This window comes from Ips typographus, linkage group LG2, assembly GCF_016097725.1.
Source record: "Ips typographus isolate SLU linkage group LG2, UJ_Ityp_2.0, whole genome shotgun sequence".
NCBI lineage: Eukaryota > Metazoa > Arthropoda > Insecta > Coleoptera > Curculionidae > Ips > Ips typographus.
This window is the reverse complement of record NC_138423.1, coordinates 11,278,549-11,306,122: the sequence shown is the minus strand read 5'-3', so window position 1 is coordinate 11,306,122 and position 27,574 is coordinate 11,278,549. Positions and strand designations below refer to the sequence as shown.

Below are 27,574 nucleotides of genomic sequence, written 5' to 3'. Positions count from 1 at the left end.
TCATTGATTTTGTGTTGTGTTATTGTGCTGTGCACAATAAGGCGAAAATAGTAATTTGGCATACCAACATTACCAACTTCTTTGTTTTTCATAAAAGCGGTTATTTTGGTTTTACTGACCGACATTTTCTTAGAAATGTTGGTAAAATAGGAGTCGTTAGCTGGAATTCCAGCCTTTTGATTCGGCATAGGGTAGCAGTACTCACTTTTAAAGCCTGTGATGGCTCTATCATACACATTGGAATAATCAGTTGGGATGACATCTGGAAACTGTTTCTTTTCGTATTCCAAAAAAAGCAGCACATTTAGAATTAGCATTTGGGCTTGCTCATTGTAGCGCATCATTTTTATACCTTTGATATTTGTTTATATCAAAGTGACAGTAAATGTCAACGTTTTTAATTTGACAGGATGACAAAATTAATAATGTGCCTTTTTTGTTAAAATTCTTTATTTCACATGTTTGATATGCGAGAAACAAAGATGTAAAAAGATGACGTCGTTCTCAAAAGGTAAAAATCCGACTATAGCTGAGTAGTGAGTACTACCTTGCCCATATCTGACGCGTCCAAATTGAGAACCAAACTGGGCATCTAGGCAAGACCTTCCCATAACAGTTAATATTATAGGTTAAATTTTTAACTATTTTTGGAGATCTGATTGATAGTGATTTTATTTGTTGTTTTTAACTGTTGATTAACTTGTCTTTTTTGTTCAATACTTTGTGGTACTTACCGTGTTACAAACATTTTTCAAGTTTAAAATTTGATCTGATTTTAGGAATTTAAAGAATCTATGATTTTGCGATCGATCAAGCAGATTTATTCATCTTTTTCTTCTTTGTCTGACTAGGATTGCTCTTGTTTGTCTGCCTCTCATTCTGTTTCTGTTATTGTGAGTGTGTTGTGCCCTCCATCTTTTCTTTGGTGTTCCTGTTAGTCTTTTGCTGTAAGGTTTATTATTTTTGCAGATGTTAGCCAATCTGCCAGATGCCTTTCTATGAACATGACTATCCCAGCCCCTTTTCCTTGCTTTTACTCATTTTTTGATGCTCTAGAATCTAAATGTTACATTGCTCCCGTATGCTCATATTTGTTTGTCTGGCCCTAAGTGTTATACCCTTTAATGTTCTTTCAGATTTATTGATTAATTTAAAATGTTGCTACTAATTACTTTTCCTACTCGGGTGCGGTAAAGTGCTCTTTTCCGCACTCATTTGAGTGCGGAAAGGAGTACTTATAAGCAAATCGATACTTTATGGAACTCGAATTCATAGCGCAATGCCAAAAATTATTTCCTTTGACTTATTAGTCTTATTACTAACATTTAGTTACTGTTATGCAAAACTTTACTAAAACTGGTTTCAAATGTATGGGCAGAGTATCTAGTTATCAGAGTAGTATGTGTTCCTCAATTTAGTAAATTTAAAAAAATGCGTATTTTGCAAACGCTGGCTACACTGGCAACATCGATTATTGACGGAAAATTTAAAATGGCAGACGTGGACGCCATTTTGTGGGTCAAATTTTAAATATACGCGAAATTCCCTTTAAAATAAGGTGCAACATCGTTTTTTGACAGGAAATTCAAAATAGCGGAAGTGGACGCCATTTTGTTCATTTCTTGAATTACCGGAACTTTTCTTTAAAATGAGGTGCAATGTCCGACATGCAATTGCACCTCCGACATGCAATTGCAAGCCCGACATGCAATTGTAGGTTAAAATTGCACCAAACAAAAACAGTTTTGGTATATATTTTTTTTATTTTTTAGTGGCCCTTCTACGCCTTCGTAGTATTGTGTAATCCTGATAAACTTCTCCTATTTGCAGAATGTCATTGTTACTAGTATAGTCAATTTCAGGAGGAGTTGGAGATAACCTACTAACGTTGTCAACACTGAATTTTTGTCACGTGACATAATTATAATAATAAAACGTCCATGCAATTTGCATTGTATAACTTGTGTTTTTTTTGCAGCCTCATTGTTGCAAAAGACGTACTATAGTGACGTCACAATATGTGAAATAAATCAGAAATTTGACATAAAACAAAAAAAAACTAAAATCACAAGACGGGATAAGTTAACTGCATGTATCTACCAAAATTGGCCGCAAATATCCCATATCCGACCGTAATACACTAATTGTGTCAAACTGGGGGGATTCCTGTTTTAATAACGTGTAAATTTGGTCGGGTAAATTAATTTTCGCAACTGCCCGGATTTAGTGGGATTTCCCAAGTTTTCCCTAAATTAGGCCGATATAGTGAAAGACGATGACGTGATTATAACTAGCGACGGGTAGTCGAGCGGCTTAAGTTGTATAAAGCCGATTTGAAATTCCGTTTGTGCGTTATACGTAACAATATTATGTTGTCACCAGTGAATGGGCTTTGTCTTCTGAGACGTCGTCTTAACGTACTGGGTCTGATTATGTGTCAGTCAGTCTTGGCAAAACTTTCTCAGACGAGTATTTCATTTCTGCATAAGTAAACTAATAACTTTAAGACACCTTGTGCGCAACAAGGATCTGTTAACTAAATGCAGGAAGGCATTAAAGACAAATAACAAACGATCTAGAAGTCATTATTCAACCTAAATAGAACCTTTCGGAATTACATAGTCGCTAAATTATCTGTCAGTTTCACCTCGCGAATGGAACTTTGCACAACAATGGATTTCGTATCGCCCTCTTTGCCGAACAATGCCAAACTTGAATTTCATGTGCTGTTTTCTCTGATGTCATTCAATTTTGTTCAGTTTGAAGGAAATTTATTTAATTTGAGTCGTGCAGCGATAAGGTCGTTTCTATTAACTTTCTTTTTTGGGAAACGACCGATATATCATTCACAAACGCTATTATTCCTTTACCCAAGATATTGATACATTGAAGGCGTTAACGTTATTCATAACTTTTTTTGCGTAGGATCAAAGGCCATAAAAAGGGCTTATATGTGGACGGACGGAAATATAGTAAAAGTTTTGGCTAAAAGGATGGTTTTTGGATGTTTGTGCAGCTTTAGCTATTATAAAAGTTACACACAATAATCTCATTGGGGTATTTATCAATGACGCAGGTGTTAAAATATTCGACAAAATTTCCGTGTTTCTCCAAGAAATTTTTGAAAACTCTCATGTATCACCATAAATCAGTAAGACAGTCAAAATGTCTTTGTTTATAAAATTTGCGTATACCACCTATAGGGTAACTAGAATACTCTGTGCTAAAAAGTGATGGGCAAATGTATGGAATAACCTAATACAAATTTAACTCTTAATTTTTTCGAAAAACCCTTAGACACGTCGAATGATGGACTTAGACATGATGGATATTTTTGGTGGGTTTTTTTATGAGAATTTCATGTATGTACAGGGTTGCCAGTTTTCGTTGGTTTTACGAGGTATAGAACAAACTAGTTTACTAACCTTATAGTCTTTTTTGGTAATGATCTAACCAGCTCAGAAATACTATCGATAAAAAATTCGTTAAACCTGTTAGCAATATTCAAGTCATTGTCCAAAGTTAAGTCATCAAATAATATTTCGTCAGGTAGTAAGGTTTTAAGATTTTTCCACAGTTTTTTAGGATTATTCTTATTTTCATCTATGATACCAATAAAATATTTATCTTTTTCAATTCTAGTTTGACCAACAACTGCACTTCTCTTCTTTTTAAACTGTTCCCATGTACTAGTATCTTTTACAATAACAGCCCTTTGATACAGATCATCTCTTTCCTTCAGAATTTCCCTGATTTTATGTGTAATCCAGTGCTTATCAACATAATTTAGTTTAATACAAATTTTTCTCTTGCACACGACATCCAAAACCTTTATGATATTTTCCACAAACAGTTAAGCCAATAAATTGACAACAGCCCAATCATTATTCCAAAAAGTGTTATGCAGATGTTGTTGGAAAACTTCCCCATTGTAATCATGTACTTTTCTCTTACAAACAATAATATCACGGTTTTTATCTAATTTAAGATTAAAATTTACAGAGGATAGAATAATCACTAATTTTGGGTATATGGTGCACTTCATGTACATACAATGTGATTCTAGTCTTTAAGAGTAGCCCTTTTTACTGTAACTCGTGTTGGCGAGCTTGAATGCAGCTCAGTAATTTATTACAATAAAATGATTCCTTTAACAGATCTAAGATAAAATCATTACTCATTATCATATTAGCGGCGGATGATACAATACTGTACATAACATTTTGGTGCTATACAAGCCTATTTCAAGGGACAACCACCAGATGAAGTTTGATACACATTGTACTGACCTAATTTTGTATCTGATGTCGCTCTTTATCAAAGCCATTACCCTTCCAGTTCTTTTGTTGGTTTTGACACACTGTTCTAAATGAAAACCATCAATCTTTAGTTCACACAGATCGACATCCTTGGATACATGAGTTTCCGACAAAAAAAGTAGTTTAGTGTATAAGTAGTTTAAATATAGAAATAATAAAATTTACTGAAACCGAAGGTCAAAAATCTTCAAGATTGTCTACTACCACAACTGAACCAACCATTTCCAAAGAGACACGATTTGTGGGTTCAGCAGGATGGGGCGCCTACACACAACTGAATTCCAACTAAAATCCCCTGAGATAAGTCCATTAGATTTTATGGGCTACTGAAAGTGCAATGTATATAGGAAAAAGTGTACTAACAATCTTGAAGAGTTAAAGAAACGCATTAGAACAGAAATTTCTCCAGAAATTCTGGAAAATGTGGAAAATGAATTTGACGCTTGGATGTTCCGTTGAATAATTGCTGAAGACCATCAGTTTGAGCATTTCTTGTAATGATAAATCACTTTTTACGAGTAGAAATAACGTTTAATCATAATTTTCTCAACAACTACTAATAGGAATAGAACATGATACATCTCAAAAACCTAGAACTCAAAGCAAAATGCGAAAAATAAATAAAAAATATACGTTTTTATTTGAAAAACTTGATAAACTACTAAATTGAAACTAAAGTAATGCCATACATTTACACTATAGTATGAATGTTGCATTATCCTGTCTGCTAATTGATGATATATCCTGAATGTGTCATACACTTTTTGTTCAAAACCTCAACAATGTAAAAATTCTTACTCCCATGTGAACTCCCAGGTGTAATCGGTAATAATCATTAATTAGCAGACCAGCAAAAAAGAAGCAGTGTTGTCAGACTAACTGGCTTATTAAAGTAAGGTTAAGACTCGTAAACCGAGTAGTTTAGACAGGGTAGTCTTCTAAATCTTTCTCTGCCTAATTGTACTAACCACTTTCTCTAATTTCAGGTTATCCTCCCCCTACAAAACTAACTTTTCCCACTAATCCACACTAACCAAATGAGAAAAAGAGAGTGCTAACCAATGAAAATGACGTGCTGACACGGTGTCGAGCAACAGAGCATGCGCGGCTTTACGATGCCGGGCACATAATGTACCCAATGGTGCAACGACAGCAGGATGTTCAACATGGTCATCATTTAAACCGGAATCGAGACCAACGAATACTCGAACAAGAGCCCACCGTTTCGATAATATCGAGAGGGCGTTATCAGCAACACGACGTTTTAGAACCACTACAAAGCGGTTCTGGGAAGCAACCGGAAAGTACTGACGAAGAAGAGGAGGAACAAGAAAAACCTAAAAGGCCGCTCCATAGACGGTTTTTTACTTATGTGAGAGAGGCGTGGACTGGAGTAAAATCAGCACTAGGTAACCAGTTCAGTTTGTTTTAATTTGCTCAAGCTAAAAAAGTGAATTTTTTGTTAAGAACTAAATCTGATGAATGAGACGATTCCTTTATTTTCCAGCTAGTTTACAAGAAATATTTTATTTAAATTGATAGCCAATCTGACTAATATGTAGAAAAAAGTTGACTGGATCATCTTCTAAACTGTACTAAGAAGTAAGATACACAACAACTTCTGCACTGGGACTGTGTGATTTAAGTAGAGTAGAATTCTATTTATCGACTATACTCTAGGTGTCGGACATTCTATGCACAAAGAGCTAGAAAGCCAAAACATGGCGAGAATTAGAGACCTTTAAGAGGTGCCAAATTCACGCGATGTTGTGGCTTCTATCAGGTTGAGCACAAAAGGCCCAATACCAAGAATATATGGAAGACAAATAGAATTCTACTCTACTTACATTACACGGATTCCCAGTACTGGTTACTAGTAATATCTCTATAGAATTTTCAATAGAATATTTTTTTCAAAGAGCGTAGAGAAAATGTCTTACATACATGTGAGCTGGGCATATCCTATTAACTTATGTGCTCGCATATCGTTAAGTTGATTTTCTGAGTAAACTCCTTTTTTTGTTGAATAAATCTGTTGCTTTTTCTTCGTATTAATCAAATGATGCAACCACTTTTTTTTGTCATATTAATTTAGGTTGGTAATTGTTCGTCTTTCTGCTTAGACTCCCATTTCATTTTTTTTCAAGACACATATTTGTTTATTTTTTGTTGTAGATTGGTTGTATGATCTTTCAAAGCATTTGGTATTCTCGTTCTCATCATATCATCTGCGTACCCTATAAACTTACCCCTTCTATCGTTATTCGTCTAAAGTTACCATGATTATTACATATTACATACATGAATCCATAACCATAAGACTGGTTCGAAGAATGTCCTCTGTGAAACTTCGTGTGTGATTGGATATTTTTTTTTAATTGGTGATAATATATCAGTTTGATACGTAGTTCTTGAACTATTTTTACCAGAGGATCAGTGGAATTCCTTTCTTTTGAAACTATTTACAATCTTAGACCATCAGGGTGATGTTAATGTTCACGTCTATGAGGATCATAGTTAATTAGATTCTATAATACGCCAGTCAAAAGGTTTTAAACTTTAAACAAATGAGAGAGTTCACAAATAGCCGAGTCAAAAGTTTTGCTCTAAAGTATATTGTTTTAAATGTTCAAAAGTCTACAACCCTCTGCATTTTTAGTTTTGTGCAAGGAAAAAAAACAAAAATTAGAAAAAAATGTTTCTAAAATATTATCCTATAAAAAGTACATACATATCTTGTTCTTACGATTAAAACTGCAAAAATTATATGATTTTTAGGGATTTAAAAGTGTTTCTGAATCAGGATGAAGGACACTTGATAAATCCGAGACCTGATGATGATTATGATGAGGCTCCAATAATATTGGAATGACAAAAGTCAAAATTAATGTCAATTTTTATTAACAAACAACCCTTCTCGGAGTTCCAAATTGAACATTATTAGGTTTAATATTTTTTGAGTTGTTGTTTTCTCTGTGTTCTGGCGTTGTGTTCTTTTTTAGATTGTCTGAAGACGGTGGTAGATTTTCGCGAAACGTCAGGTTTTTTTGGTATCAAGAGCCTGTCAGTCGGCTTGTGTTGGGACGACTAGGTTAGTCCATTTTCCCAACAAACCTTTTTTGTGTGGGGAGACAGTAAGCCCAACTAACAACAAAGAAATGAGTAAATCGTCTCAACAAACATATAGAACGTATCTCAAACTTCTTAATGATAACAATTATAAACTGGACAAGGGCAAACGTATAAGATTAATGAAGGAGTGTTTGTAGAAGATTTGTATTAAAAAAAAACTAAAAAACAACAGTCAAATCAACTCTTAAAAAAATATACAAAAGAAGGTGTTTGTATTAAAGATACATATTCGGACTTCTTTAATTTAATTATCCATTTATTTTTTTTTTATAAATGTATACTAGCACTGGCTAGAAACAATTGGTTAAAACAATCCTCCATCTCGTGTTAAACTGAGTGCTGAATAGTTTAAAACACGAGTCAGCTTAAAGAGAATCGATCTTCAACTAAATCCAGCTCCTCTGTAACACAGTACATCAATAGTTAATCTTTTGGCTTTGTTTTCCGAAACTATGTTCATTAACTAAACATGAACCCATGTATGCTATGTCTAACAATTCCTTAATGCACGAGTTAACAAATTAGTAATAAGCCAAGACTGAAAATTAATTTCTAATGCACACTTAGATGGTAGGTTTGGTCTTGTAATTGGAATTTACATCAATAATGGTTAGTATTAGAAGCAACAAGATTGAATTGGATCAGTTGTTGTATTGCGTAATTTGCTAATGGACTATGCATGAGTTTACAAAATTAGCTTTGTAGATGTTGAAATAGAGTTAACCTTATTACTGACCAGCACGCAAGCTGGGAGCAACATATTTGTTAAGTTGTAAGTTTCCAGTATACCTAATTATGATGCAGTGTTATAAATATATCAAAGTAATCTTGGTTAAGCACATTAAAAGAGCGTTATAAAACAGTTCATATACAGGATGTTTATTAAAGCGTTGCAATAAATAACAGAGTTAAAATAAAAATATGTTATTTTAGTTTTATTCTGTAACTTAAAAATCTGCAAACTTAAGAACATCGACTGTATTATCATTTTGTGGATAATTCTACACTGAATTACTTAAATTTAATAAAACATTATACAGCAACATGGGTTTTTAAAAGCGTCTAATGCACATTTTACAACAGTTTTTCGTATTCTCTACTAAATGGCATAAAATACCGTCCATAATAACAACATTTACCCTTTCCACGCTTTCAAAACCTACGCAATTAAGCCATAAAAGGGTTTTTATCAAAAAGCTCTCTTACTGTAGCACCCTGTTTACCTTTGACCTTTTATCGGTGAATTTGTTTTGTCTAACTTGACGGTTACTTTTATCAAGGAAGAACGTTCTCTCACTATAGAAAATAGAGAACAGAAGTCCAAATATTTATCTGGATAGAATTGGCATGTTGATTTCGGTCCGCCAGAAATGTCTTAATTGAAAAAGCAAACCGTAACAGATTGGATTGTCTGCGAGTTTAAATAGCTGACGGTTTCATAAACTGAATTAATCCCAAACTGCTTCGCGGTTTAATCAATCATCGTTATAAATTTGGCAGTAAGATGTAAAATTTTAAAATATGTAGCATTACTCAAAACGAATTATCCATTAGGTTGTTAGCGCACTGACTCATTATCGATTGAAAAGTCTAATTTCTCGTATTATTTATATTCGTACGTAATAGGTAAACGATGCATTACGGATTTCCCAGTTTTAAGGTAAAAATAGGTTGTTTTAATTGATGATTTGTACTTGGTTTTGTACCTACATCCTGTCAGCGTTAAAAAAAAATGTCCTAATACAAATTGATATTCAAGTCTTCGTTCACATCTATGCCATAAAATTCATCTTTTTTTTGCAGACTGCTTTATGTCTGTCTGCCTGTTTATGTATGTGTTAAGTTTGTATCGTTTTCTGTTTCATATAATAAAGAAGATGTTTTTATATTTTAATTGAACAGTCACTGAAACTAGAACGGCTTTTTCATTGCCTCAAAACTTTAGCCAAAATGAAATTTTTTGATGCCAATTGTCTGTGAGATGACAATCAAAAGAATAATTTTGTTTACGTTCAAGATTAACTGTAATTGGTCTATTTCATATCGCACTCTGAAGATTGTCTGTGATTGGTCTATTTCATATCGGACAGTTTCGGAAAATCTAGAATTCTATATTCGTTCAACCGATAGCAATTGCCTACTTATTCGTTCTCTAAACTGTTAATGAATTAACCAATATCCCTGTAGATAATCCAATTCTTGCAGAAATATGCTTTTATTTCGAAACCTTACTCTTTAGGTATACGATCAAGACATACCATTTGAAAGAAATTTTATTTTTATTATAACAGAGCATTCTATTTGAAAAAAAAAAAAAAACTTTCTATCATTTTTATGTTTAGCATAAAGTTTCAGTCTCTTGCCTCCTTAGGCTACCTATAAACTATAGTTATTTTTCTAACAAATGCGGAAAGTGATACTTTCCCGCACGCTGACTTACTAATCCCAGTGGCGTAGTAATAACAATTTTATTTTAGCTATGTTTCAAGGCAAACAATAAAATGGTAGTATAGTAAGTATAGGAAACGGTTACACAACAATAATTAGAACTAAATAGTGGATTGAGAGATGCAATAATATACAGGCTCTCAGTTAAAATATCATACTTGATACCACTTTTTGGTATAAAGGTCAACGTCGCATTTTTAAAAACATTTTAGGCCTATCGAAAGATTTATTATTCTGATCTATTGATCTAAAATAACCTAAGAATTCAAATTTCCAAAAATTTTCTACGGCATGTTTTCCAGAAACATCTAAGTTAACCATTGACCATCAACCATCTTGTATGAATCGGAAAATATATTTAGATTTTAAGGTAATTTGGATAACAATCCATTAAGTAAGTATATGCCAGGTGAATGCCTGAGAAGTTCGTCTTGTTGACAATTATTCAGTTTTTATGACTGTTACTATACAGAGGTCAAAAACCAAATAAGGCTCAGGATGTGGAGTTTACTCTAGGTCACTAAGCCCAAGGATTAAGTGGGGAATGGGAAAAAATACCAGCGTGGTTCAAACGGAACTGGCTGGTATTTCAATCGCCACGAAAAAACTAACCAGAAAAGGTATTTCTGGCAAAAACATAATAATCTGCACTGACAGTAGACAAGCCCTACTAACCCTGAATAGACAACGTGTTACCTCAGAGCTAGTACTAGAGTGCTACCAAGATTTAGCTAACGCCTCGGAAGATAACAATATTATCCTGAGATGTGTTAAAGGGCACCATAGGAGCAAAGGTAATCGCATTGCGCAGGTATCACTGGGTCATAAAAAAATTAGGACCCAGTGATAGCCAAACGCTACACCCATGCTTAATCCGTAAAGAGATGGGATGGAATCAAAGGATGCAGTCTTGCCAGGATCACCCTGGGTGACCCTGGGAAGCTGGCGCTGAAGAAATATATGGCGAAGACTAGGAAGAACCTACGTTTAACAGTAGGATTTCTGACTAGCCACAGTCAGCTAAGGAAACACCTCCATACTATGGGGCTAGTGGACACACCTCTATTCAGGGTGTGTGAACAGGAAGATGAAACTGTCGGGCATGTCACCCTCCGCACTCTACAGATACAGATACTATACAGGCTACCTATGCCTCACTACTCACTAAACTTCAAACTTATTGATTGAATATGATTGAATAGAAATAATGCGAAAATAAATAAGAATCTATTTATAAGTATTATAACATTATATGCTAAAAAGTGTGGTTATGATCAGGTTCTCATAAACTTACATTTTTATATAATGGAATCTAACTTAATGAAACAAATTAACAATAAAGATTCGCAAAGTTACGAAAAAATACCGTTTACAATATTACGGAAGATAGTACTGGAAAACTTGAGATTGCAATTATTGGAGCATATATTTCTGACAAATACACATTTAAAGTATTTGTCAGAAATATGAAGTAAATGAACAAAGTAATGTACATGCAAAACATTCGAAAAGTTTCTGAATATCCCAAAACACGTTTAGATTACAACCTCGTCATGAAATCTTCAACTTCCGAACTAATAACTATTATTAAACGCTCCTTGAAAATTATAAAATGATATTATTTAATTATGCTATAATAGTGTAAAAAACGAGAAGAACCACGGTTCATACATCTACTAAATCTATCATCTAATAACCTTTTGTTGGTAAAAAGGAAACTGGTTGTAATATTTCTTTATTATGACAACTATTTTATTGATCTTCATAAGCTTTTTAAAAAATAATTTTTCATTGCATTAATGCAAATTTGGCTGTACTTTGTATAATTCTACATTTAATTACAAACAAATGCATCTATGTATTAACACCTTACAGCACAAATATTCGTTGTATCAATCATCGCAACTGCGACCAAATACACAGTAATTAACCGTCATTGCATTGACACATGAAACCGACTAGTACAATTTTATCTTGCCAACACAAACGTCGAAATTTTATAGACAAACACAACCTGAATGTAGCTAGTTAACGTTCGTAAACTCGCATTCGGTTTCAGAATAAACAACCCAAATGTTGTATACATTAGCGAGACGGCTGATTTTCCAAAATTCTAAACACACTTTTAGTATCGTCCGGTCTTTCATTGAGCTTTTGTTTGTTTGACTTTTCGAAAAGTGCATTAATCTGCTAATGAACTTGTCGATTTTTTCAAGTGTCTCACACGACGGTGCGATGTGCCATTATTGCGATTTTGGACTAGTTTGTGTATGCAATTAGTCAAACTGCAAAATTTGCATGTGCCTAATGTTGGTGAAATATTGACAGTGATCGATTTTCAGTTTAAATATGTTCGAATAATATAAAACCAATGAAGAAGGTTTACTTCAACAGGATTGTAGGTATGTCAAGAATTTTGTAAATTGTAAAACTGTTCAGACATCCTTAACATCCAAAATAGAATATAAAAAATTATAAAGTGCGTTTGTTTCTCAGATGATAATTCATTGAAGTTACTTTTTGAGTAGACTAAACCCATGTAAAATTTATAACCCAAAAAGTGATAAGTTGATTTTGCCTAAATATTTGAAAACTTGAAAAGTGTTAATCAAACCTGCGTTTATTCAAAACCAAATTTTTTTCAACATCAAAAGTGGGTCCATATAAGTCATTACAATAGCTACACTGTTCCTATTCTACCTGGATTTTGTAAAATTTAGGTTTAAATTAACTGGAGATATGTTCTATATGTTTGTTGAGACGAGTTACTCATTTCTATGTTGCTACTTGGGTCTTCTGTTTCATCACACAAAAAAGTTTGTTGGAAAAATGGAATTTCGTAAAAAACCTGACGTTTTGATGGAAATCTACCACCTGCTTCAGAGAATCTAAAATAGAGCACAACGGCAGAACACAGAAAACAACAACTTAAATAAATATTATACCTGATAATGTGCAATTTGGAACTCCGAGAAGGGTTTTTGTCAATAAAAATTGACATTATTTTTGACTTTTTCCCAACAAAACTATTTTGTGTGCAGAGACAGAAGATCCAAGTAGCCATAAATAAATTAAATTAACTGGTTACACTGCCCTTCAAAGCAAAAACTATACTTTTTATACGTTTATAAATTGCAGACAAGAAGAGTTTCTAGACAAAAGTGTTTTTCCTCCGGTTTGATACTAAAAACATAATAGTAGCGGCCAAACAGACTTTTGAGTGTGAAAATCACCTAAAATTAAATAACAAAAGCTCCGTAAGAAACTAATTAGTTCAACTTAATCAAAAATTAGACTTTCACAAATATAGATTTCGGGCACCTTTTTTTTAATCACCTTGTATAAAGATTTAAGTACCCTGTTACATCTTGAATTCATTATTTGACGTTTTAAAAGTTAGAAAAACATTAATTTTTTTAATTTTTTTTACTTAAAATATAGTTACTTAATTTCACTAGAGTGCTATGTGAAACATTACGCATACAGCATGTACGCAAGCTGCCAAATGTATAGTGTCAATCGTTCTTTTGACGGTTTTACAAAAATAAAGTATTTGATAAACTTTAAATCAATACATTCCATTAATGCTTAAATATGTAGTAGTTTTGAATCTTCCATACCTGGTAGTAGTAAATTTCAATATAGCAGCTCACGATGACGTAGCAGCCATCTACAGTAGCTCGCTCTATATCTACTTTCTAATATTTTGACTACTCCCTTCTTTTCTACCAGGTACTTTCTTAAAACTTTACTGAATACTAAATTAAATTATTTATTTAAAAATATAGGGTGAACAAAGCAGAACATTAACTCTTCGACGCAAAACAAAAATAAGTCTAGGTTGTTATACAGGGTATTATATGGTCAACAGGGGATTGAAATCGATCAACTTTTATTAATGAACTGTAATAAAACTAATTATTAGTGATATTCATAATAATGTTTTTTTTTCACTACTAACATGATAAACATACCATTATTGACCGCTTAGTAACTTGAGAATTTTTTTTCTCTACCTTAATGATCATTGTTGACCTAGGTCAAAAATAGAGTCTAATCTTTAGTTCTAGTCTGGCACAAATACAACAAAAAAGGAAATATTATTGACCTAGGTAAATAATAATGTCAATGTCTATTAAGACATATGACATATGATATATATTTGACTTGACCAGACAGATAAATTAGGTTGTCTCTTCATGTTGTTGTTTTGTTGTTATCCTAAATTTTGTTAATAATGGAAAACACGCTATACAATCCACGGTTTAGACAGCTTTTATTGACTGAAATTTTGAAAAAAAAATTTTTTGCATATTTACAAACAATAAACAAACAGAAAAAAACCAAGATGATTTTATTGGCATTGGTAGACAGAAAAGAAGAAACTATTCAACATAACCAATTAGGCACTTTAAAAAATCAGATAATTTAAAGTTAGGTTAATTTACGTAGGACATCCCATCATACATTCGCCTTGTGTTTGAACTGAAATAAAGCCATAATTTAAGTCAATCAGTCAGTTAATAATTACATTAATAAAGGAAAAGTGACACTACCTCAATAAATAACTATTTATAGGTAAAACATTCACAGAGGCAAAATTTAGCACTACTACAAGCAATGGTTTCCAGAAGATTTTTCAATTTAAACAGGATTTAACTCAATTCATATGATACTTTATTATCACAATTACTGTAATCTTATAGTATCCTAAACCTAGTTCAACTTACCTTTGGTACCTCGGTTTTCAATACTTTTCAAATCGACTATTTTGACTGTTACTGCTACTGTCAGTTCTAATGAGAAAGTGATTAGCGATAAGTGATCTGATTCAGATTAGCGGTAAGTTTAGCAAGTTTTCCTAACAGGAGTAATGTGGACTATCATTATTCCTTATAGCAATGTTAAGCGTTGATTCAAGCTTAACAAAAATCTTATTATTAGTACTAATTAAAATTTAATTTTCCGTTATGCAATGTCTTGAACATACTTATGTGAATTTCAATTCAGTTTCTGAAATTTCTCTCTTTTTAAAGCTAGAAACCTCTTCTTATCAAGAAAAGTTCTTTAGACAAATCTTGTGCTTGAAGATCATCAGAGCTTTTGGATTTCAAAACTACTACAATCAATTACTACAGAAAACAAATGCATTGCCAATAAGTGACACTTAAATTAAAGGTAATTAAATGATTTTTAAATCAAACCTAAACAAACACACACAAATTTCAAAAGTGTAGTTAAAACTATTTTAAAATTTAATACTTGGACAAAGTTTTGAGATAGCAAATTAAAATAATCCGGAATGCAATAACCAAAATTATAAATAGAACTAAGTTAAGTGATTCTAATATCTTCTTGAAACGGTATTAAATTAAGTATCATGTTGCCAAATAGTGAAACATAACATGTGACGTCAAAGTAGTTGCAATACTGTCACGTTAAGGGTTGGTTGAGGGGGAAGAATACTCAGGTTTCCACAGGTAACCCACTCTTTATTACGTAATAGCGCCTTAATCTCTAGACGATAATCTTACCCCCAGATGGCTAAGATGGCGGGGATCATGACGTGGTCTGGCTTCTAGGCAAAGGTACACGGAGGGCAACGCTTTAGCGGTGGTGAATGAACCCTAGACTTAGGTCCGAGGGCATTCACCGAGCCGGCAAAGACGCGAAGAGCCTAACAAAGGGAGGTAAGCTGGAACGGCAACTCGTGCTGCGCGTCCACACTAATTCCTTTGTTAGGGCTGATCTAGGGTGTGGCACTTGGTCACCTACTGCTCCACTTTTAAGTTGCACAATAGGCGTACCCAGACTAACCCAGAGATCAGTGATCTGTACGTGCTTTTGGTGCAGTATTTATACTCACATCGTGACCCCAATTCGCCGATCTTGTTGACATAACTACGGTACTGGGGGAGATCGGGGCAACTTAAGGTAACGGTACCTAGTGTAATGTCTATGTTACAATACAAACACGTCAGTACTACTTTAACATAAACTGTTCAAATCCATGAGAAAAAAAATTATTATTATTTTTTTAAAATAACAAGAAATTAAAACGGAAACAAGTAACAAAAAGTTCAAAACATATTTATGTTTGTAAACAAAACAAATTTTAGCTCAACATCTCAAAAACCTAGCGAGTTACAAAGGAAATGGAGAAGAAAATTCGAAACTTTACCACACTGTATTTCCTTAATGAAGCACTTTCAAATCTAGTTTATTCATCGTATAACAAACTAGACTTATTTTTGGACATAAACGTGCTTAAATTACAAAATACAAAAAGTCGGGCACTCGATAAAATAACAGAAAAAACTATTGGTTCACAACATTTTCGAATAATCGACAGTAAGATAATCAGACTAGTTTTTGTTTCACTAATTGATATAGATTATATTAAAACTACCTTTAGCGCCAAAATCAATAAACAGCATTTCAAACGTGTTGGACTATTAGACATTTGTTCAGCAAACCTTGATTACGCACTAAAAGTGTATTACTTTGCCGTTCTTAATTAAATATACAGATGTCAGGATTCAGAGTTATGTTTGGATCTAAGCGAATGAACAACAATAGACGAAAAACCACATTTAATTGGAAGTTCACATTGAGGGTTGTTGCGTTGTTATGATTGGTATGATTCATAACAGTGAACGAATAATTGCAAGTCTAATAATATGAGCTGAACTCTTAGATAGTTTATTTAGTGTAAACATGTTTAATAGCAGTCCAAAGAAAAGTGTCTTTACTGTCCTTTTTTTGACATTACGTCTTTCTAGTTAACTTATTTTAACACATCAATTATTATTGTGTTTTTTGTTTACAACATGGAGAAACATGGGCCTCTGAGTCCGGATGATTATTTAAATGAAGGCCCTAACGAAGAGGTTATATCCCATTACAATTCTCGGTCTTATTTCTTTATTTTCCAGTTTCCGCACGCGGAAAATGTGCCTAGCTTTAGGCTTTTCGTAAATTGCCGGGCTCTCGCAGACTCTACAGTGTCTCTAATTTAAGTCAACTCATGTATGAAATGCTGGGTGTACCACGTTGGAATCCTAAAACAATTCGGCGTATTGAATCAGATTGCCTGCTCGTTAAGGATTTAAAAGGGTAATGCGATTTTGTTAATTATGAATATTCTAGAAGGATAAAATGATTACAATCCTCATTTTTTTTTTGGAAACGTGATCCACAAAATTATAGAACAAAAAAGTAAATTTTTAATATTACGTTATCCTTCCATTTATAAAGTTTTTTCTTGCTGGGCCCGTGAAAAAAAAAGGGATTCCCAAACGACCGATATAGATTATGCTTTTATATCCAGTAAAGACAAGGGTAGTGCACCCCTTTGGTGGAATTAACATGAATTCTTTATTTACATGTACTTTTTACGTGCGGGCAATAAAGATTAAAGGAAAAAAAGGCTCTGATCCTCTCGCATATACCTTTAGCACCCATACAAAGAAACAGGCTTATTGTGTTCACTTTCAGACTCTAACCCATGCATAAGCTACCTGGCAAATGTAATTTGCGAACGTGTCTGGCAGAATTATTGACAGGATTGTGTTGTTTTGTTCCGATATTGTGGATTGCTCCTTCTGTGCAAATTGCCTTTGAAAGCAATTTTGTGAAAAGTGGCAAGTCCGAATGCGCCACCGTTTTTTTTGCGGAACAAGGTCAACAAGCTCAAAATAATTAAAATAAATTTTTTATTAACACGACCAGAAAAGGTTTTTTCTGGGTTAAAGTGAGAACAAAAGAAAAAAGGGCAAAGCTGCTTGGGTTTAAAATGAAGCTGTTTGAAATTCACATTTATTAGGCAACTTTTGAAAAAATGTTGATTGTTTTCAAGGAAGTTATATCAGTTAATATAATTATTATTAAGAAAACACTTAAAAATTATTAATCAACATGACATGACAGTTATTGAAACCAATAAAAATTTTACATGCTAGATTTCTCCAAACACGACGTCATAAAGAAAAAGCTTTTAACATGTTTTTAACAAATATTTACTTTGTGATTGAAGTTTTTCAATTTCTAAAAACTCTAAAATCTAAAATTATCCAAATAAAAGAACGAACAAATGTTTATTCCGCATTGTAAACAAACAGTGTAATGGAATTGGATTGCTTTAAAAATCAGTGTGGTTCCATGTCTGACTAATTTTAGCTTAGACATATTGACCTGTTTGAGAATTCCTTTCTGAGTTTAAACAATTTTTTTTTTAAACACAGAAAAAGCGGAAATTTTTTAAGATAATTTACATCAGAGCTTTGTTTTACAAAGCTTACAAACTACTAAATTTGAGGTAGAGTTGTAGTAAATGTAGAAATACTTATTATAAAAAAAGTCAACCAAGGACTCATGAACAATACTATGTCCACTACAACGAGCTTGTAATGATAGCTATTACTCACCAAGATGAAGTGTTGTAATTTGTCGGATAGTTAATAGGTGTTATTATCTATGCAAAATTACTATCAATACTTACTATACTAGTTAATTATGTTGTATTTTTGGCATTTGCAAAATGTCAGTTAATTCAGTTACTTATGGTATTAAGGATCAGTAACGACATTAATAGTTTTTTAACATTATCATAACGTTTTAGCATACTTAATAAATGAAAGCATGTATTGAAATGTACAGGGTGTCCGTTTAATATCGTTATATGCACAATTTTTTCAATGGCTTTTTTAACATCAATTTTTCTTTGTATATTTTTTTATAATTTCAATACCATGCAGTTTAGTGACAAATGTCTGTGACAGTCAGTATATATTTACAAAAGTGGAAAGCAAATTCAAAATTATCTGTACAAAATCATTGGTACAAAAAAAGAACACTTAATCAAAAACCTTGATTGGTTTTCTGTCATCAACTGTCAATTATTACACACTACACAAGTTTGCTTCATCTTTCTCAAATGTTATACATGTCTAATTTTTAACCAGTTTATTTGACTAATTTAACATACTCTATGTGACTATTTTCACTTACATAACTCTTACAGATTTGGTAAATAAGCTACAGTTTTTACCAGTAAACTTAACTACCTATACAAACGTAATATGGAACAAACTCTCATAACTAAAAATTAATTATGGAAGTACACTTTCTTCCATGTTTTTTTACCAACTTACTATACTATTTAATTCAAACTTCCAGTTTTTCTTACTGAGATAATTTTTCCAGATTCCGAATTAGAAGACCTCGAAACACCACCGCGTTACCGACCAGGCAGTATAGAGTCTCTTTGTAGGGCTACCAGATTTACACAAGACGAAATTAAAAGGATATACCGGGGCTTCAAAGCCGAATGTCCCACGGGAGTTGTGAGAGAAGATACTTTTAAGATGATCTACGCTCAGTTTTTCCCGCAGGGAGGTAAGAAAGTGTAGAATTGTTTGTTTTTTAGCTGCAGTAAAATATCGAGTTTGCTTTTTTCACTCTGGAAATCCCTGAAGCAATCCAGGCTTTCAAGTTTAGGTTTTTTTTTTAAAATTGTGAACGAAAATGATGGCAATTTTCTAGTTGCCTATGATTAAAAAAAGAATTTAAATTATAACAACTCGTAAATTTTTACGAATGAAGTGAGATTTTTAACAAATTGAATACTTTTCTTTAATCCTTTAAAGTCATTAAGCTGTTAAATTATATAATAAGTATCTCGCATACGAAAAGTTCACTGTAACGAAAATAAATATCAGACAGTTCTTAAAACGTTTATCGTGGATAATGTTGTATGATAAACTGCGTAGCCTGGATGGTAATAAAATTTTCCGAACTGGTTTTTTTAGTTTATTTTTGTATGTTGCAATTTATGATCGAAAACATTTTTTTGCGCAAGAAAATCCGTCTTGTAAGCCCATAAAGAAAATGTGAAGGTAAATATCGGTTACGCAGCAGTAATTAGAAGTGTAATTTTCCCTTTTTTGAATACATAATGCAAGCAACTAGCATTTAAGCTTCGCACCTTAATTACAATATTTCACACAAAGATTTGCATAAATAAATGTAGTCATAAATTCAAAAAAGGGGTTTTTAAATTCTCTTTTTACGCATAATTATAGCGTTAGCAACGGCTTATTTTTCCACTTTAGTATGCCAGGTTTAGAAAAAAGTAGGGGCAGTCTGGCAAAGTAATAATGCATTTGATGTTCGGTTTTTATATTAAAATACAGGGACCATGTAGTAAAAAAGCGCTCACGTAAAGGAAAGTGAATTATACGGCTTTCATTCGAACGCAGCAGAATTCTTGCAGTTTGTGTTTTGATTTTTTTATTAAGAGTTTACGTGAAACAAAATTAGTTTTACAGTTTTTAATTACACTTTATAACTAGTGAAATATGCAAAACGTTTATTGTAGTAAAGGTACGGTAAAGTTTTGCTGTTAATATTTAAGGTTGTGCGCAAATGTACGTACTGTATTTATATTACGATCAAATAATGTACGGGGTGTCCGGATTTAGTGTGTTTTGACAAGAAACCCCCATTTCCCGGCTAGATAGAAAAAAACTAGTATACATGTCAAGAATCATATCACATATCACATCAATGGCCGGCTAGAGAACCTAGACTACATCGACGATATCTTTCTGGCTCACTCCTTTGAAGATACGATGCAGAAGCTCGTCAGACTCAGTGAAGAAGCCATGAAAGTTGGTCTTAAGATTAAGGTTAATAGTTAACACTGACAACGTTAATCCATTACCTATTGAGAACCAACTAATCGAACTAACAAAACAAGTCAAACACTTTGTTTATCTTGGAAGTGTAATTGACAAGGAGGGTGGCGCAATACAAAAAGCAAGAAGAGCTTAGCAGGTTCTGGAGCTCGAGAGCATACACCACCAACACAAAACTACGTATCTTCAATACAAACGTAAAATCTGTTCTTCTTTAAGGATGCGAAACATGGAAATCCACTAAAAGCTCATCCAGGGCTCTGTAAGTTTTTGTGAACAAATGTCTACCCAGGATATTACGTATTTTCTGGCCGGCCCGCATTTCAAATGGAAAGCTCTGGAGAAGAACCATCCATACTCCGACCGATATAGAGATACGGAAGCGTAAATCGGGAAGGCTGGGTCATACCCTTAGCAGACCTGAAAATAATATAGCCCGAATGGCCCTGGAGTGGAATCCCCAACACAGCCGCGCTAGAGGCCTCCCAAGGACAACTTGGAGAAGAACGATATTAAGTGAAACACGTAAAACGAATAAATCATGGCAAGAAGTGAAAATGCTTGCCAGAAATAGAGTCCGAGGGAGAAACTTTGTTGAGGCCCTATGTTCTGCCATGGAATGATGGGAATATTGATATATTGATACATGTCAAGAACTTGATTTTTGAACAAAGATTAATGACAAAAACCGTTTTTCGATATCTTGTCAGTTTACGGCGCTAGAGGGTGTTTTTCGAATTTCGTCTATTTTGAAAACGCTTTACAACTTTTTTGTTTATTCAAATATCAAAGTGAAAAAAAAAACATTTTTAAGGCACTTTTTTGATGTGATTGTGCCTTCCGTTTTCACAATAATTGACATAATTGATGATGAAGTGAGTAATGTGAGAAACGTAATTTTCATCGCTTTCTTCTATTTTCTATAAGTTTTTTCTTTCAAAAACGCTTCCTTTTTCTGCAGGGAAAACTGACAAGTGTTAAAATGTATTTAAACATTTGCTAACAAACAAACAAACAAACAGACCGCATTCGTTTTAACATTCCATGGAGCGAGCAGAGCGTTTTTGACGTTACAATGACTGATGAATTTTATGAATTACTCTCATAAAAAAACGAATTTTCTCTTGGGGAAAACTATTACTACTTAAACTTAAACTCAGTAGCAGATATAGACTGAATATCAAATTACTTTTTCAGTATTTTCACACACATTAAAGGAACTAACGACTAAAGAATTTATTTTTAAATTAACGGTAGAACAAATTAAAAATAAAATAAAGAACAAAAAATTTAACCTTTGACTTTAAAGATAAAAACGCAGTAATTTTAAACATTTAAGTGTTGTCATAGAAACAAGAAATGAATAAACGTCACTTTTGACAACTGTTGTCAAGACCTGAGTCAAAGCCAAGGATATTAAACAGACAGGATTGCTCGATCGGCCGATTTTGTTTCCCGGCGGCGAATGAATTCTGACGTCACAGTGGGCCTTCGGGTGCACAATACGCTAAATATTCGCCCGAGATGCTATGTACGAGATCATGTTCGTGAATGATCGACTGCAATCGCGCATCGCGCAAAACAATCGCGCAAACGCGAGAGACCCATGGTGACGTAAAAATCGTCACCGGCCCGAGCCGATACCGGCAAGATTGCGCTTATGGGATTAAGCACTCCTGTACTGTTTACCGTCCTTGAGTCAAAGCCAACTTGTATGCTTGTGTTGATATTTCGATTTTTGTTTATTTCTCTATTTTCAGATGCGCTTATATCTTACTTAGTATCCTTTTGGAATTTTGGTTTTACTAGCCATTTTATTATTGTCAACTACATCACGTGACTTTTACAAAAAAAATTTTTACAAATTTTTTTTTAAATAATTCTACAGTTGAATATTGTAAGTCTGTTGTAAAGTTAAGTAACAGACACCACAAATTATCACGTCACAAAGAATATTCAGTACAAATTTTGACACAAAAACAAAAACCGAAAAAATTGTGTTTTACACAAGTCGTTTTACACGTCCTATTTTTTTTTAAAAAATGTACGTAAAATTTTTGTTTAAAGGGCATTTTGTGTTTTAAACAGATCATAATATTTAAACAAAATGTTGCTATTAATTTTGTTTAGAAAATATTGAACCTGCTCTACATTTCTTTTTTAAGAGAATTAAGGCAAAAACTTTTTTCTTCAATGCCGGATAATAAAATAACTGTTGAATTTCTTAAAAAGCCTCTCTTTTAGCCTGAAAAATAGCTTCAGTCACTTCACTACTGAGCCACAACCATGTGATCCTCTATTAATATTGACCAAACTTTGTTAAATATTCTAGAGGAGGAGATAACACTTGATCATGTCGTATGAAAAATGATAAAACAACTTTATAAAAAAACTAAAAATTTAGCACAAAAAAAGAACAAAACAGATAATGAGTAACGTAGAAATGAAGACTCTAAGAACAATAAAGGGGGTAACATTGGCATTAAAACATTGCAATTTGAATTGAGTTTTGTTACAAAAGAGTTACTGTTCAATTAATATACAGAGTGTCCAGCTATTGTTGGTTACAAATGATAAGATGAACAGAAGGGATGAAAATATTATGTTCTATGAAATGCTGAAATTAACTTAATTTCTGAATGTGTTGTCCACTTGAAGAAGAGGATTGAACTGAATCACTTTATCGGATCAAAATTTCAATCGTACGCGTACACATCGATGTTTTTCAAGTGGATAGAGCTTTATCCGATTCAAGGATCCGATCGAAATTTAGTTATATGTGGTCAGTCTAAAAGTCTAAATTAGTCCAGTCGCATAGTAACCATCCGTGACACGAAATATAATATAATATAATTAAAATATATAAATAAATAATATAAACAATTTAAAGCATATAGAAACATTTTTCATTATCGTTCGATAGGGACATCATATCCATCATTGTTATACAGTATACAAATTTCTACAAGCGTAGTAAGCAAATGATAAAATTAGAATTTTTGTTCTTGCTGTATTTTTATCATTTTCTGCATTTGTTAGGTAAATAACTACTTTAACACGTTAAGCGCCACAGCGGTCCCTAGGGACCTCATCGGTTACTTCTTCACAGGGCCAGTGTAGTCCCTAGGGACCGCAGTTGCTCTTTAAATTTGTATTGTTCTTGGGGCCAGGGGACCGCATTTACTGTTTGTTTGATGTGGTTACGGGCTCGCAATGGCTTGGACGAAGCGATGCGCATAACTGGGATTTCATTTCAGTTGACACCAGTTCGACATTTGAATCATATAAGTAACCATAATAACTTGAATGATGCGGTCCTATGTAAGCAGAGTATCCGTGTACTAGCGGTCCGACAACATATTTTATACTGATATGATTTTTGTTACATTAGGTACACATTTAAAAAGGTAAATAATGCAAAAATATGTATTTTAAAATATTTACAAAATAAACAAATCAATTGTGGAAATTAGCAAAACACTCGAGGCAGTAATGAGGTTTTCCATCGCAATCTTCACAGTAGGTGGTTACCTTTGGAACCTTATTCCTTTCCATATTACCGGTTTTTACTTTTGAGTAACACCCCCGGCAATATTTTCGGACTTTGGGAGCCACTCCTTCTTTTCTTCTAAATTCATGTTTATTTACTTTTCTTTTTTTTGAATCGCTTCTGGAACTAGATCCGGCTATTGATTTAGTTTGATTCTCATCGAAACCAAATAATAGTTGCTCTACCACATTTTGGCGAAAGTCAGTAATGGAGATGGTACTATTATTGATTTCTTTATAAGTTCCTGTATATATAGCGCCGATACAATTTCCTGTTTCGACTTGTCTGGACCGCAAATACGGACCGCTATGGCCCGGCACAAGAAATTTATATTACTGGGCCATTGCGGTCCCTAAGGACTGCAGATATTTTTTTGCAATAATTATACCAAATCAAAAGGTTAAAAAGAAAACATTGCAAATATGTATTAATATGGTCAGTAGAAATAAAATTCCACCAAAAAAACATCTTGGCCCAGAGCGACGTTTTACAAGAAACCACTGTGGCGCTTAACGTGTTAAACAGTATTTAGGAAAAATTTCTTTTTTGAAATTTCTTTCTCTACAAAAGCGATCAGCCATTCGTGGAAAGAAACCTTAAAAAGAATGATAGAAAAACAGAACAATATATCAGTGAAACTTGTTTCCACCAAAAACAGTCTTCAACTTAAAACTTAAGGCGTTTTTACGTTCCAACAAGAAAAATATAAAAACTTTTGACAAATATAGAATTGGCGTGGCATCGCTCAAAACTCGAGCCACTACAATGCTCCAATTTAACTTTTCCCAGATTTAATGGAAGAAACTTTAATAGAGATTAATGAACAACTCCTAACGTCGAACAATGTCTGGAAGTATAATTTTGGTTTGTATCGTTGACAAATTGTCTTACATCTATCTTGGCGCTTTTCCTGAAGCTGCGGAATTAAACGCCATACCTAAGATGGCCGCTAGCAAATGTACCGAGAAACATGTTCATCGCAGCATGAATATGCACTTGTGCATGCACATGACGTTTTTACGACTGGAGTATGTCTTGGTTATGAGATACGCTCTCTAATCTGGTTTATTTGTCTGGAATTTTAATGGGAACGCTTGTTAAATGTTACACAGAGTTGGAGATATTCCCTGAATGTGCAAATATAGTAACAAATACGTCCCGCAATAAATTGGTTTTAAATACCGGAGCTTATCGCAATATTGACTTAAGTAAATCTGGCAATTAAAACTGGCAAACAGGAAGTTTTTGCTGCAATTCTCTTTAAAGATCCAAATACTACTCTGAACAATGCAATAAACGGCAACTACATTAAAACGAAAATTACTATTTATCTCCAGCTGTGCCGTTTCCGGGATCCATATACGTTAAGGTTCACTCTACCGTTTTTCATTCTCGGTCTGACGAGGATGGAATCCTAATGTTGTTATTATTGTGAGAGAGATATGTTGTGTTGTAAAGTATATAAATATTTCTCCATCAGCATTTCTTGGAAAACACTTTATATAGACTCTCAAGAAGAGTGAAGTTCATGATTATCACACGTTGAGTAGCATTTACACGTTCAAAATTTCTCTTAAATTTTGAGTTGTCAGTTCAAAATACAGCGGATGTCTTTTTGGTCTATGTCCAATCTATTTAGTATTTGGATCAGTTTATGATGTTGAACGCCTTTTTATAATCGATGAAACACAGCATTATGTCCTTTCTCTGATCGTTGCAGTTCTGAATCAGTACTTGAGTCGCAACTAATGCTTCTCTCGTGCCTAACACTCGTCTGAATCCAAATTGTGTGGATCCGATGTTTCTTTCGCACTTTATTGATATTCTGTAGTGGATAATCTTAATCTTCAGTGTGTGATTCATGAGGCTGATTAGTCCTCGCATTTTGTTGCATTGTTCTTTTTCGACAAGGGGACAAAATTCGATGTTAATCATTTGGCAAGATATTCGCCTGTGTTATAGATTCTATTAAATATCGTCTGAAGAACTGTGATGCTTTTGTCGTCCAATAGTTTGAGCAACTCTACAGGTATGTGGTCTGGGCCAATCGCCTTTCTATCTTTGGATGTATTGATCGCTTTTATAATGTCCTCTTTTGTGATGGGAGGTCCCGAGAGGCCTTTGTCTCCTACATTTTCAACAGCAGATCTTTCATCGGCAAAAAGGTTACTAATATAGTTTTCCCATATGATTTTACGCTGTTGATCATCCTGCGCTAATTCTCCCTGATCGTTTTCTACATTAGAGAATAGACTCCTTCTATATACTCCTGCCGCCTGCCATGTTGCTTTTTTGTGAAACTAAACTTATGTGGACTTATTTATGCAACTTTTTTGAGTTCTTACATTATAATTAATATTACTGGCCAATTTTGAAGCCAGAAAGAAAATTTCAACATTATGTCCAGCTAAATTGCCACAATATCCCACTGTGTGACGTTCAACTGATCAAAATCCTTCCGACTATAAAATTTGAAACTAAAAATACAAAAATATTTTCCCATCGTTATTCAAATTTTATTTTTAATTGACACGTTACTGATCGAGACAAAATACGTAACAAAACTTCATTTAAATAAACCTTTAGTCACGAGGTATATTTAAACGCCATGCCGTGTTTATTACCGTTCCTTGTTTATGGGGACATAAACACATCCCATTTTGATTAAATTTAGCAACGGATCTGGAAGAATATGGTCCAGATTCGTGGCGGGATCATTTATCTTGGTTAACCGTTCCGAGCAGCTGGTCTTTGTACGTTTCATACATTTTCGAGGGTCGAACTTTTGTTTTTTTTTTTCATCAAACAGGTGGTTTCTCCAGTTGACCGTGTCATGTGTCCGAACGAAAGTGATTGATAGTCGCGGGCAATTTTATGAAATTTTTTTCATTTTTTCTAACTCTATTAGAACTTTGCTAAGATAGTAGGGACAGCAAAATTGAAAAAAAAAGCCAATATAATATCAATCTCCTTAACGATTTCCCGATACAAAGAAGAGTTGTTATGCGGCTCTCAAGCACAGACAGAAGAGCGCTTACTTAAATTTTGCTGATAACGTTTTTTTTCTGCTTAGTCCAAGGTTTCCTTTTAATTAAATTAAGTGAACCCACTTGGATTTTTTTAATTAACCGGTTTAATCGCTGTTCTAAACTTAACAAAAGATTTCCAAGAAATATTTTGTAGTCGAGGCTTATTGGAAACCTGTTATGAGAGTAGAAAGTTTTGTAATGAATGGGCTCCGTAGGCAGCGTAGTTAGCTTTGAAAATTAATACGGTTTATTGCAAGTTTCAAGTTGATTACAATGCTTCGATTCCACGAATTTTCATAAATAAATTTTTAATTTAAGGCGATAATTTCAGAAAAACCTGTGACGCTCAAAAACGCATTTTTAGCGTTGGAATAGATTAAAAATGCAGAACCATTCATT

At 33.5% G+C, this 27,574-nt stretch overlaps 1 protein-coding gene across 4 annotated transcripts in view; it reads left to right on the top strand.

Moving 5' to 3' along the window:
- Window positions 1–27,574, top strand: part of LOC145724516 (A-type potassium channel modulatory protein KCNIP1-like) — a 205,392-nt gene that overhangs the window by 142,500 nt on the left and 35,318 nt on the right. For 3 of the 4 annotated variants that reach the window (XM_081972851.1, XM_081972854.1, XM_081972853.1), the window contains one exon: window positions 19,104–19,295. In XM_081972851.1, the coding sequence (XP_081828977.1) occupies window positions 19,104–19,295 (192 nt within the window). Of the gene's footprint in view, window positions 1–5,305; window positions 5,729–19,103; window positions 19,296–27,574 lie in introns of all 4 variants that reach the window. The other variant, XM_081972850.1, reaches the window with a different exon arrangement.